General features: G+C 44.4%; 1 protein-coding gene across 1 annotated transcript in view; it reads right to left on the bottom strand.

The window, feature by feature from the left end:
* The window catches only part of HAUS1 (HAUS augmin like complex subunit 1), a 284,053-nt gene extending 266,046 nt beyond the window's left edge, over positions 1–18,007 (bottom strand). The window contains exons 1-2 of the mRNA XM_085640696.1: positions 17,798–18,007; positions 14,198–14,372 (exon numbers count right to left, since the gene is read on the bottom strand). Of these exons, the coding sequence (XP_085496822.1) occupies positions 14,198–14,372; positions 17,798–17,827 (205 nt within the window). The 5' untranslated portion in view covers positions 17,828–18,007. The remainder of the gene's footprint in view (positions 1–14,197; positions 14,373–17,797) is intronic.
* Between the last annotated feature and the right edge of the window lie 1,419 nt (positions 18,008–19,426).

Here is a 19,426-nt window from a genome sequence, read left to right as displayed (position 1 = left end):
TTAGGTCGAGGAGATTTTTGAAGGTACTAGACCTGCAGGACTAGTACCATTTTTCGGATTTTTCGAGCCCTGGGTCTTGTAATGTGGGAGACCATGTTAAATGCTGCAGATAAGTCTAATAATATCAGGGTGCTGTGCCACATTGATGATTCACGATGGCACAAAGATCTTTTTCTGTAATGGCAAGAAAGACGGTCCTAGTACTGTGAACACATAAGCACACATTTTTCCAACTCAAGAGTCAATGTTCATGCTTACTCTGACAATACGCATCTCAGTGGGAAATATCGTCCACGCATGACATCCTCATCCTTCAAACCTGCCTGAAGAAACTTCAACACTGGATGTCTTTGAATTTTTTGATGTGGAACCCGCAAAAAAAAAAAAATGAATACTTGCTCATCTCTACAAAATCCAAAACCAAAACGGACCATGTTCTTCTCAAGTAATTAAAAATAGAAGGCTTCTTTCCCTTGCAATTACTTGCGACAAAACAAAACGGACCTATCAACAAACCTCTACTCAAACTCACTATAATAATAATAATCCACATTTGTAAAGCGCGAACAATGACGCATAAGGCTCTCTAGGTGCTGGGGAGCGTTGGGAAGATTAAGCAAGCTATTGCTCAGAGTCTGCCGCAGGCACCGGGGATCGAACTGTGAGCCCCTGGGTCCCGGAGTCAGTCATCCTGGCCGCTGCGCCACACCTCTTCCCTACTGTTAGACCTGCCAGCCCTTTGGCGGTTCCCTCCTCATATTATTTTTTTTCCCTTTCCCTTTTCATTTTTTCTGTCCACTAACTACTTTTTGGGTGCTGATGTAGAGGCTCTGGGCGCCTCATCCTTACTACCTGAGGGAGAGGCGCAAGGTGCTTCACTGTTGTGAGGGATTGCCGGACGATCTCACGAATATGACGCCATGGAAGGGCTCTGGTCAACACTTACCACACAAATTCCCCCGTAAGAGAATGATGGACTACCCTGAACTACGATACCCATATTCCTCTCCTGTTTATCCACAGACAGGAAGCGAGGACCCGGAAGAGGGCGGGGTTAACCCCGGAACTGCAAACCAACACCCAATGAAAGGCGAAGGAGAAGGGACACCGTCGTCACGGACCAAAGGCGAGAGAGAGGAAGGGACGCGGAACGAACAGCACGAAGAAGACGAAGGCGGAGTAAGGATAGCGGGAAGAGGGGACGCGAACGAGGACAGTCGGGAGGAAGACCGGGAAGACGCGGAGCCGGAGGACCGGTGGTGCGAAGATTGGTGGTGCCCTCCGGAGGATGCTGGGGCGCGGCCGCAGCTCTGGAGAGTTACGGCGGGGCCGGTGAGTGAAAGCGTCACAGGGGTTTAGGAACCGAGGGTTTGACGGGTTCTCGTGGAAGACGGGAGGGAACGCACTGAGGGGGAGGCGGGAGAGACCAAGGAAGGTTGAGCTTGGTACACTATATATTGATTGCCCTATGCCTGCCTTGTTAAAGTCGGACCTAGCTATACGTCTTTACACCCCGAACCTCGCCGACTCCTCATCCCGCGAACCTTGTTCTTGCGTAGTGCACGATAAAAACATGAAAGAATAAATAGTTAGAAGTTGGTTTTCAGGTCCTTTTTGTAATTACCCCATTCCCTTCACTACCCTATTCCTTCACGACCCTACAACTGATAGACCCCGAAGAAACACTCCTGGTGTGGTGACGGTGCTTCTTAAACGCGACATACCAGTAAATACATAACTGACGGCTCCCTCTTTTCCCTCCTATGAGCCTCCGGGAAGACGGCCGCCGCACTGACGAAGACACACCTGGCACGTCAAGCTCAAGCTCTACAGACCCATCGGACTCAGCGGAAGTACTCGCAGGAGGGAAACCAGAAGACACAACAACCTCCAGAACTCTCTTATCTCAGAAACAAAATAAAACTCTTTCTTTCGGCAAATATATCCAGCCTCCTCGCCTGTTTATCAAGCCTGCCCTCCCACAACTGTAAAAACAGGGAGAGGGAGGTTAGACTCACAAAATGGTGGTTCCAACTGTCACCTCAGCACCTGGGCCATAGGCTGCCATGAGAGGTTCCAGAACCTTCTGGACCACTCTGGCCAGTCAGGCCCCAGGTGATAAATAGAGGTGGGGGCAGGGCGGCCATTTTAGGAGTGGGATGAGCTGTGAGGCAGTCAGGAGTAAGGCACCTGTGTGGGGAGGTGGCTGCGCTGGATAGGGAAGTGACAGGTCTTAGGGTCTGCGCGTCTTCCAAAATCAGCTGATACCACCCCCAACCTTCTGACCGGTCCCTGAACACAGCCAAAGACTTTGGGGGTGACCGTTTCCCTGAGAGCCTCAAAGTGGAAAGAATCCCGGAAGATTGGGACCCAGGAGAGAGTCGCCATCAGGAACTATCTGTCCCTCATACCCAACATTGCCTGGGATCCCTAGACAATCTGGCCCTAGCGACTGCCCACTGTCCCTGGCTATTGGGGAGGAGTCGGGGCTCTATACACGGAGATTAGCTGACCTACCTATCAGCTGTGAGGTGGGACCTGCACCCTTAATTTCAGCCCCGTCACCATTCCTTACCAGGAGTATTCACCGCCGCGCCCCCGGGGTCGATAGATTGCCTGTGGCTATCAGGGAGTGACGTGTGGTCATCCGGAGATCTGTGGGGAAGAGACGGAATCTCTCGCAGATAGTTGGCCGGCATCGCGTAAGGCTGCTGAGGAGAATCTCGCAGCAAGGAAGTGCAGGGCGGATCTGGCCTGGAGGTCGCCGCCTAGAGTCACGTGAGCGGGGACGATACTGTAGCGCCGCCCCGCTGGTGTCAATTGTGGGAGGATTTCAGTTGTGTGGAGGCCGCGCCCCCGCAAGCCACGCTGCTACTGGCGGCTGCGGGAGCCCGGAACTGTGGATGCGGAAGCTACTTGGGCCAACCCCTGATCTGAGGAAACCGCGGAGGAGCAAATCCAGAAGGTGTGGGAGCGAGGGAGTGAGGCCCCCACCAGCGAGGCTCCCACCAGGAGAGGAGCCCCACTCGCAGGGTAGCTCTTGGGGGAGGCGGGTGAGCGGTGGTGCTCGGTTGTTCACCTTTCCCCCTGTGAGGGCTTCTCATCAGCGCAGCGAGCTCCGTCTGCCCCAAAGAGGTGGGCACTCGTCCTCCGTCTCTGTCAAGAAATCCTGTCATGCGAGGGGAGGAAAACGGTAACCAGCGAAAACGGACTACATCTCCCAGGATGCTTAGCGGTTGAGAGGTTAAGTAAACAGGAGAGCTGTTACATAACTCAAGGAAAACACGCCCTATAAAGGGAGGAACCGGGAGGTACAACGCTGTCGGATAATGTGTTTACACCGACGTACCTGCTTAGTGAAGAGCAGTGTTCCGGAGTGGTGCTCCAGTAAGGCAAGAACGGAGGTAGGTCGAGTCGTTACTCCCTGGGCCGTGTCTTGCCCCATCGTCACCTGTGAAGGACCCGGAAGCTCTACCGGATAACCATTGAGCTTCGCTTTTTGACTCGGCTGAGTCAAAGCGCAGTGGCGCTTTTGCTGGTTGGAGTCGTAACTCCCAGCCCGACCAGAGATACAGGGACTGCCAGCTGTAACGCACACCAGGAGGTGTTTGCCGCGTTACAGACTCGGAAGTCCACAGGATCGATCGAGCGGCTGCTCTCGGTTCAGTCTTCTTTGCTTGTGATTGGGGTATCGGTGACGCATCACCAGGAGGTGACTCCGCGTCCCGGTGCAGTCTGAGGAAGAGGTTGAGCGGCTGCTCCCTTCAGGTAGAGACCCCGGCTGGGTGTTTCCCTGACTCCTCGATTCTCCCCAACACTCTTCGTGCCCCTCACAGCCTACCGATTGGCATTGTCGGCCATTTCATTTCTGCCCTCTGTTGGCATACGCCGGGATCGGCGTATATGCAGAGGACGGTTAGGACCATCCGTGCTGTGGGCTGGTAACGTACTTAGCCTGGAGGATTCCAGTGACTATAACCTTTGTTTATTCCTTGTATTATTTTTGCCTTCATTAAAATAACTAAACCTTCACAAGTGGTTGCGTTCTCATTATCGTGTCTGTTAAACGATCCTGAGACGTTCAGGGCGTTACAGTCTCGAAGGAACTTCGCGAGAGGAGGACCCCAAAGAAACAGTAAGCTGGGCCTACAAAAAGGGGTGGGGGAAAAGAGCCAAGAGAGTACAGCAGAGCCCACGAGAGCCCGCATTAACAGGCAGAAGATGTCCATGTAACCAGAGTGTTGGGCTTTAAGGAAACAAGGGCCCAGGTTGTAAATAACTATTGCTGGTCCTAAAACCACGTGTGACTGAAGTCAAGGAAATAGTGATTATGCGCATAGTGTGTAAGACAGCAGCCCGAGTTTGGTAACAGTGAGGGGTTGGGGGTACTGCCTATCTGGAAGGGAATAATCTGGGTGATAAAGAACCAACCCCGAGACTGTATAGCTGTCACTAAGCAACTGCCAGCCGCCTGGTCATTGTCTTGGTAGTTTCTGAGAATAATAAGTTAATTGTTAGAGACCAGATAGGAGTTGGAGCGTGTTGCCATTAGGGAATCCAACTGGCAGGCGAACACTGTGCAAACTAAATGATTTCTTGAAATGGTGTAAAAGATAATTGTGGTGTAAAGTAACGTAAGGAAAAGTATTGACTATTTAAATATGATGAAATGTTCTTACCTTGAAATGTGATCCTGAATAACCCTGTTTGAGAAGACAAGATAAAGACTTCTAGTAAACTTTAAATTTAATCAGTGTAGTGACCTTTTTTTTCAGTGGTGTTGCGCTAGGTTGTGAGCTGGATGTGATGCAAGCACGAGATGCCATGTTGGGATGAAAGCCTGTTGGCCTGAGTCAAGCTACCTCTAGGACGTAGGTCCAACACCCACTAAGGATAATTGAGAACAATCTGCTAATTCCAAACCAGTTACAATAGCAGCTCACACCATGATCATCTCCCACCTGGAATCAGGATACGCTATTTTGTTCGGTATGTCAATATCTCCTTCTGCACCAATCTATAAAAGCTTTCAATCCACAGCCAAAATAGATTTGAAAAATAAAATATGACAACCACTGCTCCACAATCCTAGAAGAACTACCCTGCTACAGCTAGAACATTTACACATGGCTGCCTTGCATACAAAGCCATTTAGCACAACTAACTGAAGTATACAGCCATGCTACTTGCTATCTCAGGTGGTCAAGAAAGCCTGCGAAAACCTGGTGCTTCTCAAGACTCCCAAATTTAGGGCCATCCAAGCCATTAAACAGTCCCTCACAAGAGCAGCACCCAAGTTCTGCAAGCTCACTCCCACTCTGCTGAGAGCCCACCCTACCCTCATGTGTGTCAAAGGGCAACTAAAAAAGTTTCAACGTGTATGTAATCTAGAGCTTCATATCCTCTGAGCCCTTACCACCTCTCCCAACCACAGGCTGCTGACCACATTCTTCAAAGCTCCCAGCTTCCTTTCACCTTCTATAGCTTCTGATGTACTCTTCAATTGTTCTACAAAGGTTATTCAGTAAAGCGCATAAATTCTACTTGGTGTACATACAAAGTAGAAAATTGTTACGTGAATAGTAAATTTAAAAAAATTAGACTGAAGAAACTTTCAAAACTTTGATCAATTTACTAGCCACCAGACATGACCTGGCTTTATCTAACCAGAGACTGCCTTAGCTTCGGCATGTCAATACCAGCTCTGAGAAGCAAAGAGCTGTGCTACAGAAAAGTGTAAAACATCTTGTTAATGGCAGGCGAGGTCAGTATGAAAAAAGTGTGCAGTGCACAAACTAGAATTTCTTGCTTGAAGAAAGCTGCATTTTGTTTCACTCAGCAAAGCACTCACATTGTTTAGGGTCCACACTTTGATTCCTGCGAACGAAGCCTATAGCAACAATTGATAATAAAGTAAGGACAATTGCCAGTCTATCCTAGTGCAGTTTTACTTAATGCCCAACAAGTATCTCATTTAGCCAAAAGTATGTTGCTGCTTCCCTTATTTAAAAAGCCATTTATTTTGCTTTATTATGAGCAAACGTTAAACCCTGGAGTGTAAACCCTTCACTCTCCACCGGTTCGTCAGGATCCCTGCTGAATGTAGGCTGTTTTAGTTAACAAAGCTCTCCTCCATCCAGTCACTGACTGCTTTGCGCAACACAATTTTTATTTGCCCTTAAAAGATAATATTTTCTGTAAATGTTACACTGTTATCAGTTGTAATATTTGTTACATTATTTACATAAAGAATACCATAAGTGTCTTGTTATACATTTACAATAATTAACATACATGTCTTTCCAAAATAGCACACTCCATTTTAATTGAAGCAGGTTGTTGAGGTGAAGATTCAGAATTTTACATCACCTAATTCAATGCAAAGATAGAGAGAAAAAAAACTATCTAAGGCAGGAATGGATCTATGCCAGATTTTCAAAATAGCTACAGACCATGTAAGTGATTTCTAATCAGTTTACACATAAATAAATATAACCCATGTGGACTGCCTGAAATTCTGACAGATACAGTCCCCTGGGGCCAAGATTGGATCATTGTGCTGTAACCCAAGCATCAATGCGAACAGGCAACAAATGCATACCAGCCCTCTCCTTCGTACAGATATTCGGTCAAGATATCGGACGTGGCCGACACCCCATCATTTGCGGGGGATTCTAAGTGTATCCTGGATGGCACCACAGACAGGTTTCCGCAGAGAGAAGACACAAAACCAGGGATGACACGCACGTAGCAGGAGGTCATGGCAAATATGGGGTATGTTGATATCTGGAGGGAGCTTCACCCAGCAGCCAGAGAGTACTCCTGTTGCTCACTGACTCAAAAAACTTATAGCAGATTAGACAAAATATTGGTCACAGCCGTGATGCTCCGGTTGTGCAGTAAACCCAATACACTTGGAGAAAGCTCCAGAACAACTTACTCATGTGAATTATCAATCAGATACGGCTACAGCTGCTTTGGGGATAACACGAACAGCAGCATACTTAGGAGTCTGTATTATTAGTCAAGTAGATGAGGTGATCACGCTCAATTACGAACCATTGTTGAAGAGGGTGGTTGCAAATTTGCGTGATTGGCACCGGCTACCCCTTAATATAGTCGGGAGGTGTAACATCTTTAAAATGAATATTCTTCCGAAGTTTTGTATTTATTTCGTACTATCCCATTCAGGGCACCGTTGGCGTTTAAGCGCCTAGATAGTGCTATGGGTAGTTTTATCTGGAGTTATCGGAGTGCAAGGAGAGCCCTACAGTATATTAAGCAGTCATACATAAAAATCAAGGCGGGTTTATGCTCCCAGATTTTAAATTGTATTTTTGGGTCGCGTTTTTTGGCCGAATACAAAGTTTGCTTCAGGGACCCGATAGCGGTATGGTCTGGCTTTCTTATCAATTGGAATGCAGTGCGGACATAGGGGTTTTACTATATGAAACTATCGACCCTTAATTACTATAAGAGGGTTCGATTGAAGGTAGTTAGAGACAGTCAAGATATTTCTAAGGCATAGTCTCTTCCAAAGTTGCATGTGTATACCATGTTATGGGATAATCCTATATTATCCGAGATATTCCAGGACCTTGTTGGAAGAAGGTGGCAAAGCATGGGGTATAGTACAGCTCAGCCAGTTGTTTGATGGACTAGGATTTCGGTCGTTTGCTGCTTTGAAAGAAGAGTATGGGGTGTCGCAGAATATATTTTTTAAGTATCTGCAAATTAGGGATTACTTTACTCGTGGTCTTGGCTTACCACAGATGCCCAGTCCTTCTGAGGTGCTCTCTGTACTTTTTGAAACTTCTGGCCGAGGGTTTATTGGTAAAGCATATCAAAAACCTTTAGCTACTGCTAGTGATGACGGCATACAGATTGCAGCAAAACTAAGCCGGGTTTTTTAAACTGTTATAACTAAAGAGGAATTACAGGAATCCTTGGCAACTATAGATTTAGCATTGGTTAACTTGAAATTACAGCAGCATAGGGTTATATTTATGCTGTACTATACCCCGCTCATCTCCAAATGGGCGGCGAATCAATTATTCTTACCGAAAACATTTTGTCCAAAGTGTCAAGTGCATGCCGCCGATTTGCGACATATGTTTATTACTTGTCCAGGACTGAGTTTATTTTGGTCTGATGTTAATCAGGTTTTCTAAATATTGGCTGATCATGAAATTCAGATGACAGAGAAGGAAATTGTATTGGGATAATACAGGATCGAGGTTGTTTAACGGGACTACTTGTATCAATTTGAATTGCGAGTGCCTATTTGTGCATTGCTCGTGCTTGGATAAAAAAACATGTCCTAGCATTAATGAATTTTGGGTCCTGCTCCGAGAAATTTACAAACTGGAGATGGCCCTTGCTAAAGTTAGAGGTCCACGTTCTTGGCAAAAATGTAAACGGGTGTGGTGTAGTGTTCTGTGGGACTAGAACTTGTGTCACACATGAATTTTGTTTGTGGCCGCTACTTCCAGGTCTTCCAAAGCAGCACCCTGTGGGCTTCCAGACAGGTTACACTCACGGTCTGCACTCCCAAGACCGCACTGCCTCCTGGCCACTTGCGGCACACGTGTGTCCAGCAGGAGACAGGGGTCTCTCTTTGCATCCAGAGATTTTCAAAGGGAACCATGTCCTCCAGTGTCCCCTAGACCTCCACTGCCTTCCAGAGGAATTGGAGATGCCAGCATCACTGACCCTGGAGGCACAGGTCCAAGAATCCAAGTCAATACAAGTCCACATCGTCCCACAACTCAAGACAGGGATTCATCTATGACAATCCTTTGGTCTCTGTACCCTGCAGGTTCCAGTGCTTTTCAGACGTTTTCTCTTGTAGTGAGGTTTCAAAGTGGCCACCTCTGCCCAAACCAAAGATGCCACATTTCTACAACCTTGTCTCATCTGTCCCAAACAGCATTTTGGGGCTTTTCAAGATGGAGACTTGGTGGTGGTCACTGGTCACAGTTCCCTGAGCGCATTAAGCCAAACTGCCTCTTTCCTACCAAAACAACAAAGGGGTTTCCTTGAGACATAGGGAAGTGCATTCCATACTTGTCAGTCAGTGTGAACGTATTTAACCTATACAGATTCTGACTCTACCCTCTTCCTCTCCCAGGAAAAGGCTTAGTCCCTCTAAATGGGCACATTTTGTTGGGAGAAAAGCTTTGATCTACCCACAAGCCAGTAGATTCATTAACATGGACCAATCATGGGCACAAATACCACCTAGAGTTCATACTCTTTCGGTATTGGCTCCTCGCTCCTGGTTTGCAAGCTTATTGGGCATGCTTGTACAATAGTGGGAATGTACTGCAATAATGTCATCTTGATAACACTATTCAGAAAATATGTAAAAAGGTATATCATGAAAGTACATTTTCTTACAGGAACATGCTGTACAGATTTTGCCCAGTGATCAGCTTGGGCCTTGAAGAATACGGGACTTTGACTGCGTCTGGTGGGCATTGCCATCAAGTTTCAAAAGATCTACTAGTCTCTCGAGATTGAGGTGATAACAGCTGCCATTTCGGAAGTGGTTGATACAAATACAGCGCCCTCCAGATTCTCAATGCTTCACATTGAGAATCTGGAGGGTTTCTCAGTATAGTCAGCACATTCCAAGAGCCCTATGGTACAGTCATCCACCCTTAAGCAAAGTATTATTCAAATAGTCTAGGGAACCGAGAGTGTGGGAACATTGGATTTCCTGTGCACTATGCATATTATTGTTTGGTTTTGAACATGTTATTGTTTAATGTTCTAGTAGTTATTCTAGATTCATTTGTTTAACAAAAGGTGAGGCATATAGCAAGAACAAGCTGAAAAGGCATTACAAAATTAATTGAGAAAATCACAAGTTGGTGACAAATAATCCTTCTCGGAAGGCTATTAACCAACTAATCTTTGCAGAGAAATAGTCAAAGAGCCCACAATAATTCCTGTCTTGGCGTCTTTCCACAGGGATAAGTACAACTTGTCTTGTTTCTAATCGTCTTCTTTTTTTTTTAGTTTGCTATTTGGTTCAGGCCATCTGCCCCTTGGGTCATTCAACCACTACCATGTATAGCTATTCCAGAAGGGACTGCATGGGCTTGACATATCGAAGGGTTCATGATGTTTCTGTAACTCAAACAGGAAGAAACCTAGACTTGCACGAGTGAGAGGGTAGTTCAAAGCTTAAATCCAATTAAGGAGTAATTCTGAGAAATAAACATAAAACCTAAACATAGGGAAAGGAGTAAAAATAGGCACAAATTATCATCATAAATGTATTCCAGGCCTTTGTTACCCATTGAAAGAGATGTGAAAACTTTTCTCTAGGTTCAGCAAACATGAAATTGGCATTTTGGTGCAGATGTCACCTACAATGTGAATTACCATAAATCACTACAGACTTAAGGTGAAGCACTACAGAATCCCAATAAAGTCAAAAAGAAAAGTGCATATGTATTTTTGAATTCTCAAATAAATTAGAAGGCCTGCAGAGATCATGATCAATTCAGTAAAGATCTCATTTGTGACACGCTACCTGTGCACAGATATTGGGCTGACTGAGACAGTGGTCACACTCGCTTGCTCGGCCCATACTCAGGCGCACGTAATCACATGTAACCAGCCAGATCCCCCCCCCTCCCCCCCACCCCAGATGAGCAACAGCGGATCGTGCTTAAACAGGCGGGCACTGATAGCACTCAAAACTATTTTATAAGAGCCCACAGTGAGTGAGACTCAATTATTGATAGCCACTAACATCCAAGATACAAAACCCGGGTGGTCCATCAGCAAACAAGTCTAGGACTAAATTGGGTCAGAACCTCAATCATCACAGCCTAAATTTATCGAAGTCTATTTATACTGACACTTTGAAGAACAGATTGACAAAATATTTTCATGAATATATTCATATTATTTCAGATGAATAAAATTCTCTGCTCTTGTGGCTGTTAAAATAGTGAACAAAGTTTCAAGAAAGTGGATAACTTCACTTCTCATTTACTGTTTTTAAACAAAGGGCAAGGTTCTGCAGACCGTAAGTTAGTGAAAGGGTGCCAAGACCTTTACTGCTATTAACAGATGTTGCGTACGCTAAGAAGAGCACAAGAGATACTTCATACCCAAGATCTTTATACCAGGGACTTTGGATCTGGGTCATACAGAACCGTATCACCTGCCTTAGCAAAAGGCTACTAGGAGCCACATTTAGCCTTCGTTCGGCAGGTGTATCTGCCCATCTTCCGACACAGATAAGGATAGCAGATGCTGCGACTTTACTCAGCAGCATTGATTTTATTGTTCGAATGAGGAATGAAGGTGTAACTCATCTTTGAAGCTGGAATTAGGCCCTTTCCTTAGTGTTAAGATCAGTTTAGTTAGCCAAAGAGCTAAGGGTAGGATTGTAAATACGGATATGAAGAAATGTTATGATTTTACCAACACGTTGCAATGTTTTTTGCTGTTCATAATGATGGTGAATTTTGTTGCTACTATATTGTTTCTATTCATAACAGTCACTATTCATATTGTGTGCACTAGAATAAGGTATTGATTTTTTTTTTTTTTAATCTTTAAAATGTACCCCTGGTTTCCTAGTGTTCTTGAATGTGCCTTTCCATAATGAAAAAGGGTTTGAAATCTGAAAAGAATTCCTGTAACATCTCTAGGATTGATAAATACCTGAAACACATCCACTCACATATTACTCAGTGTGTTACGGCATGATTGCTGTGCAGTTGGTTTTCTGTGTTGGGTTGGGACAAGTCCTTAGTGCCAGGGGGATGAGAAAGCCTATTCCCAGGATGTGGTCCAAGGTAAAATCTAGACCACAGAGTAAATTAGATTTTTGGCTTTTGATTTCAGAAACCCTGGGCAATCCAGGAGGAAAAGACAACAAATGTGCTCAGAGAACTCGTGAGAAGAACTAGGTTTTTCTTATAAACATTGTTGCATAGTCCAAGATATTCACATATAAGATTCTAAAAAGATAGATAGATGGAGGCAACAATATTGGGATGGGGGTAAGGGAACTACTATACCTTTGCTGTACAATAGTTAAGAGCTATCCGAATAGAGCTGTAGTAGATATGAAAACAGCACAAGCCAGTAAGCTCCATATAATTCAAAAAGTGTTTATATTTGGAAAACTAAAACATAGGAGCTATGCAGATAAATCGAGCAGTAATGGAACTATAGGGAAAGGAGAGAGAAATGAGGAAGGTGAATAGCTGCAAAAAGTAGAAAGGAGAAAATGACTTAAGCCTTAGAATAAAACAGAATGGGGAGGTCATACGAAGGTCTCATTTCTGAAGAATCGAACTCTTCAAGTCAGGAAGTTCACTTCCTCCAAAAGGTTGAAAGAAGAAGAGGTGAATATAATGTAAGAAAAGCAACAATTAACTAGGGAGAGGTGGTAATAAAAGTTTGATAAGGAGAATGACAAGGAAAGGACAGAATGGGAAACTGAGGATATAGATTAATATTTGCATATTCTATTTTGTTGCTATCTTTCAATAATATCTTTTGAACACCGAATTTCTGAAGAAATGTCTGAGAACCTTCTTCCATCACATGGACACAACTATGCATATTCAAGGAGTTGGTGGTCAGCTCTGCGCCACAACCTGTGTCTTTAGGAATAATGAGCAAAATCTCTTGGTGTTTCTTTAGGCTCCCTGTAGCTTAAGGACTGCCTCGATCTCTGCCCCATCAGTAACGTACGAGAAATTGAGTTCAAGATTATATTGGGACATTTTTGCAACTATTTTCATACCCTGGATTTATCCCCATTTAGAACCCCTTCAATCAATCAATAATAAATCTTTATTCAGTTGTTTACGACCATAAAACCTCATAATAAAAACAATTATAGACATCAGCATACAATAAAACCTTAAAACCAAGAGCTAAGTATTGAATAAAACAGACCTTAAAACCCATCAGTCAAAAGGTGAGAATTCATGATTCATACTTTTTTCTTAAAATAAAATTTTAACCAGCAAAACAAATTATTGGGGTCTCAAGGCGCTGTAGGAGGATCAAAACTGATGCTATCTGTATTCACCCATAAGTTAATCAACCAAAGGTCTCAAAGCGTAGTTTTAACATAGCTAATCTACGGGACAGACTGCACTTTATTTTGTTTCAGGCAGTCTTCGACAATATCATGAGTGAATTTTAACCCCAGAAAAGACCATATTTTAGCCCATAGCAAGATTGGAGCCAAGCCTGCCAGGTCTTCTAGGTATCCTATCTCTACTTCATTACAGGTAATAAGACTTGTGGTAGATGTCGCGAGTCCTAAATGTCTGGACAAACATTGGTTCTCTGCCGACTGAAGGGTTTTCACAGAGGCATGACCCCATACTCCTGCTCCATATGTAGCTATTGACAGGGACTTGCTTTTATAGAGCATCACCATTTCTTTAGGAGGTTTGTGGATCAATTTGTTGGCAAATCTGAAAACCGATTCACGTGCTGTTCCATTAGTTGTGACCTCTGTTGTATCAATCTGTCCCAGCTCAGAGTTGCAGAAAATAAAATACCTAAATAGCTAACATTCCAAGTTTTCGATATAGGTATACCTCCTACACAGAACATTTTGGAACTGGTATTTTATGGACACTAATCAAAATATATGATTTCTTATGGTGAACTTTCAGCTTTAGGTCCTCCGTGAAGGAATGGAATCCATCCAGCAGAATTTGCAGACCGTCTGCAGTGCGAGACAAAAGCACTGCATCATCCAACTAAAGAAGTACGGGAACAAAACGCTCACCAATTTTAGTATATCAGGGGTTAGGGACCTTTAAAAAGCGTCTTGCACGTTAATATAAAATAAGAATAAAATGTGGGCCAGTATACAGCCTTGTCTAAATCCAACCCTCCGCCCCCCCCTCCCGTGTGACTAACATGGGGGGCATTTGATCACCATCCTGGGTATAACAAACCCTAATAATAGTATCTTTGTGCAGTCTTCTGAGACTTCATATGAAAGGAAATCCATATTAAAACAAGTACCACCATTTGAAATAAATAGCCTGTTTGAAATAGTTCAGTGATAATCTAGATTCATAAAGATGTGTTTAGGAGTGCTCAATTTCTTGCCTATAATGAAAAAACCAGAATACCCATGTTGTGAAGCAAGCAATATCAGTGGTTATGACATTACATAGTATTGTGTGTTTACCTGCAGCAGCAGTTTCCTTAGTCTTTAACCTTAAGTCATCGATTACTAAGGCAACGTCATGATCTCTCATTTCATTACATTCTACCAGATGGGACAAGATTTCTGTTGTCCGCGTGTTCACCTCGTAAGGGGTGATGGGTTTGTCACCAAGTTTCTTCTGAAGCCATGTGATAATCTGTAGAAGAAGTCATTAAAACCTTTTTTAGCAGGAATAAAAAAAGGTCACAATAAGCATGCACGATGAACAAGGGCGGATCAATCTCGAAAGGAAGAATCCATTGTTGTCTTGTAACAAACAATAAAAGGCTGAGGCAATTGGACATTAAGTGTATAAAGAGATTCAAGAAGCAAACTCAATAGGACAATGTTGTGGTTACCTATTACAACTGTCTTCCATCTTACCGTGTGCCCCATGTCATCTTGCCGGTCATGGATTCCTTTGAAAGGATGTTACACTGCTGCTCTGTCCCACTGCTTCCTATGATGGCAGTTAGTGAGAGCTAACCTTCTGATGGTATGTGGTCCGTTGCCTCCTGATTTCTTACTGAAAAGACTACACAAACTTCTCTGACTTCTGTGGCTGTTTCTGTGGGGCAACTAACACTGGGAATGACATGCAGCAACCACCAACTTCTCCCTTTTTTGGTGACTTTGAATCCATGTTCACACCATCTGACTAGAATACACTGTGAGTGATGTGAGCATCTCTGCCATTTAATTTTATTTTGAATGCTGCTGGAAGCACCATCCAGAAAGATACAGGCATGTGCTAGCTGCTTAGCACCTTTTCATATATGCCAAATGTTCCCTCTAAGCAGTGCTGTGGACACTGTGTGCACATCTATTAACTTGGATTACAAGCCTTCCGTGGTGGTCATATTGACCCTTGAGTTTCAGCCAGCCTATGCAGCTTGACCGTGACGTTGCTGATGCTGTCACATTTGACATCACCACACTAGGTGTGACCATTTTGGATCTACTGACTGCTCCAAACTCAGAGTGAGGTAGGTGCCCAGATCCGCAGCTTAATCCCGCCATCAATTTAGGGGCAGCGATTCTCTAAAAACCATAGTAGTGTACATTTCCTTTCTTTGAAGGATACTAGGAACATACTAGTTGCCCTCCTTGCATCACTCCACTGCATGGCATGAAGGTGACTTTGTTTTAATTCTATATTCATACATTGTGGCATGAACACAACTGCATCTTGAAGCAACTTCATGGTTGAATCCGGAACATAGGAAAGCTAAGTAAGTGATACAGGGTTGGTAGCCTTGGACATTTGTCCTGTAGTCCAGGTTGCTGTCCAAAGAATTCTACACACAGGAATTGTGTCGAGAAGGGCCATTACTCCAGATCATAGGTGCTGATCATGGTAGGACCAACTCAGCTGTTCATCCTTCTGAGGCAGATGACAAAAGTACCATTCATTTGGATTAGGGTCAATTATTTACAGCATTAAGAAAACAGCAACACTGTGGTATCAGAGTCTATGTAAAGTAACACCATCAAAATTAACTCTGCCACCGTAACAGTACATTTTTCTAACAGAATATTTAAGAAGCAATGCTGAGCTAGAGATGGCCTTTTGCCATTTTTAGGTCTCGCTGAGTCAGCGCGCATGCTCGCATCTCCTGCCTCCCTTTTCATCACTTTCATTCTGGCTGAATATGCATCATGCTAATTTACAAAAGTCAATGCACTCTGGAACCACTAAAATGTATATAAATAGTTAATATAAGATTCTTTAGATGTTACAGAGAATATTGATAGGGATTTTTAGCCATGGCTTAGAACACATGCCAGTAAACCCAGTGTCTTGAAAGCCTTTAATAGATCGCAAGCTATTTTCATCCGGTTTGTTTTCTTTATTTATTTCTTGCTCAAAACTCTTCCACCTTGGCCCTTCTTACAGACATACTACATGCTGCAGTACACGTTATCAGAACCTGAAGAAACATGATCACATCAGCCCTCTCTAAGGGAACTCCACAGGTTCAACTTGCCAGCCCACAACACCTTCGAAACCTGCTGCATCATTCACAAAGCCATCACGACTGACATCCCTGCCTACTCTGATGACAAGCTTAGGTGGAACTCCACACACTCGTAGCCTGGGCCCCTTTCAAATGAAAAAGACAAAAAAGACTAAAGCAAAATGCCTCAAAGCCCAGCATAGCATTGCCGCCATTACACCTACCAGCACTAATACCAAAAGAAAACATGATAGCTGAATCTCAGAACAACTGGTTTATCCCCAACCTTACAGAAACCGCCCCAGCCTGGACAAGAACTCTATGTTCGCAATTTTTATACGGAAGTGGAAGCAAGCCGAGTTTAAAGAACCATATCGGGTGGTCTTAGCAATGACAACTGCCCTCAAGGTGGAGGGGTGAAATAGATGGATTCATCTTTCTGATTTGTAGCTGAAACCTTCCACCGCAAACCCTGCCATGAACTGCATCGTGATCTTTTTGTCTGAACTGTTAAACGAGAAAACCCAATCACCGGAGAACCCTAGACATATGCCCAGGATCCATATCCAAGATATGCAATGTTCAATAACAAGTTATGATATCATTGCACTTCAACATACCCTCTGTCTATTTTGGGTGCTGCCACACCTATTCACTGCTAAAGAACTGCCTGGTCAAACTCATCCGCAAACTCCAGACCGCCCAGAACGCCGCAGCCAGTCTGATCCTCGATAACCCACAGCTCAAACACATCACCCAACACCTTTGCGGCCTCCACTGGCTCTCAGTCTAAAGAAGAATAACTTTCAAGCTGCTCACATACACCTACAAGGCACTCTACAACACCAGACCCCACTACGTCAACGACTGAATCTCGTTCCATGCCCCCGAGAAACCACCGCTCAGCCGACCTCTCCCTAGCAACCGCCCCACGCTTCTACAGGACCGGAGCAGGTGGAAGATCCTTCTCCTACCTTGCAGCCAAAACCTGGAATGAACTCTCCCTTCACCTCCAACGGAGCACGACACACCAATTCAGGAAGGACATGAAGACCTGGCTCTTTGAATGACCCCAACTGAGCTGCTCACACCCACCCCCAGCACCTTGAGACCCTCACGGGTGAGTAGTATGCTCTACAAAACCCTGATTGATTCCGTTCAAAAACGATCACATCGCTGAAACAGGGATCTCGCCCATGTCACTTAGAATTAATTGCACCAATCCAAACACTAGCATTCCACATGCACTACACTGAGCCCTTTTACACAACATGTGCTATCAGCACTTAGACTTAAATAAGTTTACTACTTCATAGAATTCACAAAGGTACGTTACTGCTAATAACTTTACTACTAGTAATTTTACTACTAATAGCTTTAGTACTAGTACATTTACTACTAGTAAACTTACTAGTAGTAACTTACATTTGTGAATATCAAAAAAGAATAAACTTAGATACAAGTCTAAGTTTACCTTTGTGAATCGGGACCTTTGTTTCCCCAGCAGGGAACATAAAGGGAGTCTAAGGGATAAACTTCAGTGCTGATAAAGAGAAAACCTGGGGGTTACGAAGCGAGCCCTTTGTAGCCACGAGAGACGGGGGTCAAAGATGGCTCATCCCACCTTGGCGTTCTTGTCTTCCCCAGCTGCCATCGCTGAACGACCCAGCAGATCACTTCAGACTTCCCGCGTCCCAACAGTGTACAGAGAGGAAATGAGCCAGTGGCGTCACGTGACCAGCAGCAGCCTGCGGCAGGAACCGCCCATTTCGGGTAGAGTCCGTCACTCGGGACAGTTGCGACCGTCATCATCGACGTTATTCCGTGAGTGGGCGCGGTTCGGTTCTCCTCTGGTTCCTATTGGTGTACTTCTGAAGAAGGGGTGGGGCCAGATCCAGGGAGCAAAAATATGCAGCGCAGAGGGTGTCACGGGGCAGATTACTTACTAGAATTGAGAAAAGGGCACGGTGAGAAACTGTGAAAACATAATATATTTACATAAAGAATATTTGCGCGCAGTGTACAGAAAATATTGAAATAAAAAAATCATATGTTTGTCTTGATCGTATTGTTTTTAAAGACCAGGTCGTTAACGACCTGGTCTCTTCCGAACCTACGTTCATCAACTCCCCATAGCAAAGTCCAATTTAAGCTATTCCTAACATAATCCACCAGACACAGAAGAACAATCCATTACACCTGCAACTGTTGTCAGCTATTAAGTATAATCGGGAACCGGTATAGAATTAGAGTATTTTATTAAGTTAAGAGTAACAACACACCAGCACGAGAGGAGGTCTCCGTACAGGTTGGCTGGAACCTCAATGACAACCGTCAAAACATAACCGTCAATTGCAAACTCACATTTAGAACGTACAACCTGTGGACAGAATTCCAGCTGATGACCAAACAATGCAAGCGCGAGGGCAGGGACGCGCGAGGAAGAGGGACGGAAGCCTATAGGGTAAAAGGGTCGGAAAGGAGATAGAATGGAACACAACACATGTCCTCCCCTAGAGAAAACCCAGAAGGAACTGTCTAGCAAAGGAGATAAGGAAAAAGCACAAAAAAACTAGGTATACTATCATGGAAAAATGGCCTCTGCATCCAACTCCCCCAGGGAAATCTTTAAAATTATGAAGTCCCTGCTTTCCCTTCCCAGCCCCCTCATTGACTCTAGGGATGCTCAAAGCGTTGTGAGGAAGTAGCTGCTTTTTTCTCGGCAAAAATTGATAACATCTACTCTACGTTTCGGCAAATTGCTGTGGATACCAGTGTTCCATCGCCTCAGGCTATGCTGGAGGCATTTGCCCTGCTGACTCTTTCGGCCCTGCAGATGCTTCTGCGGGAGCTTAAATCCGGGTCTCCGGCTGATCCTGCTCCGCCGTCCATTCTCAATCTGGTCGGGGAGACTGTTCTGCCAGTTATTTTGCACGTAGTAAACTCCTCGTTTGTAACTGGGCAGGTGCCTCTTCTCTGGAAACAGGCGAGAGTTAAAGCCCTTCTCAAAAAACCAAATTTAGACCCTGAAGACTGGGCTAACTACCGCCCGATTTCCTTGCTGCCGGGGATCGGTAAATTAGCCGAAAAACATGCCAATTCCGTACTGGCAGGTTTTCTTGAGGAAAATAATTGCCTCCACTTTACCCAGACAGGCTTTAGGCTTCATCAGGGCACGTAGACTGCCCTGCTTGCGGTGGTCGAAGAGTCAAGAAATATTCTGGATAATGGAGGCTGCGCTACGATCATTTTA

Source organism: Triturus cristatus, chromosome 2_1, assembly GCF_964204655.1.
Source record: "Triturus cristatus chromosome 2_1, aTriCri1.1, whole genome shotgun sequence".
Lineage (NCBI taxonomy): Eukaryota > Metazoa > Chordata > Amphibia > Caudata > Salamandridae > Triturus > Triturus cristatus.
The sequence above is the reverse complement of the archived record's forward strand: the minus strand, read 5'-3'. Positions and strand labels throughout refer to the sequence as shown.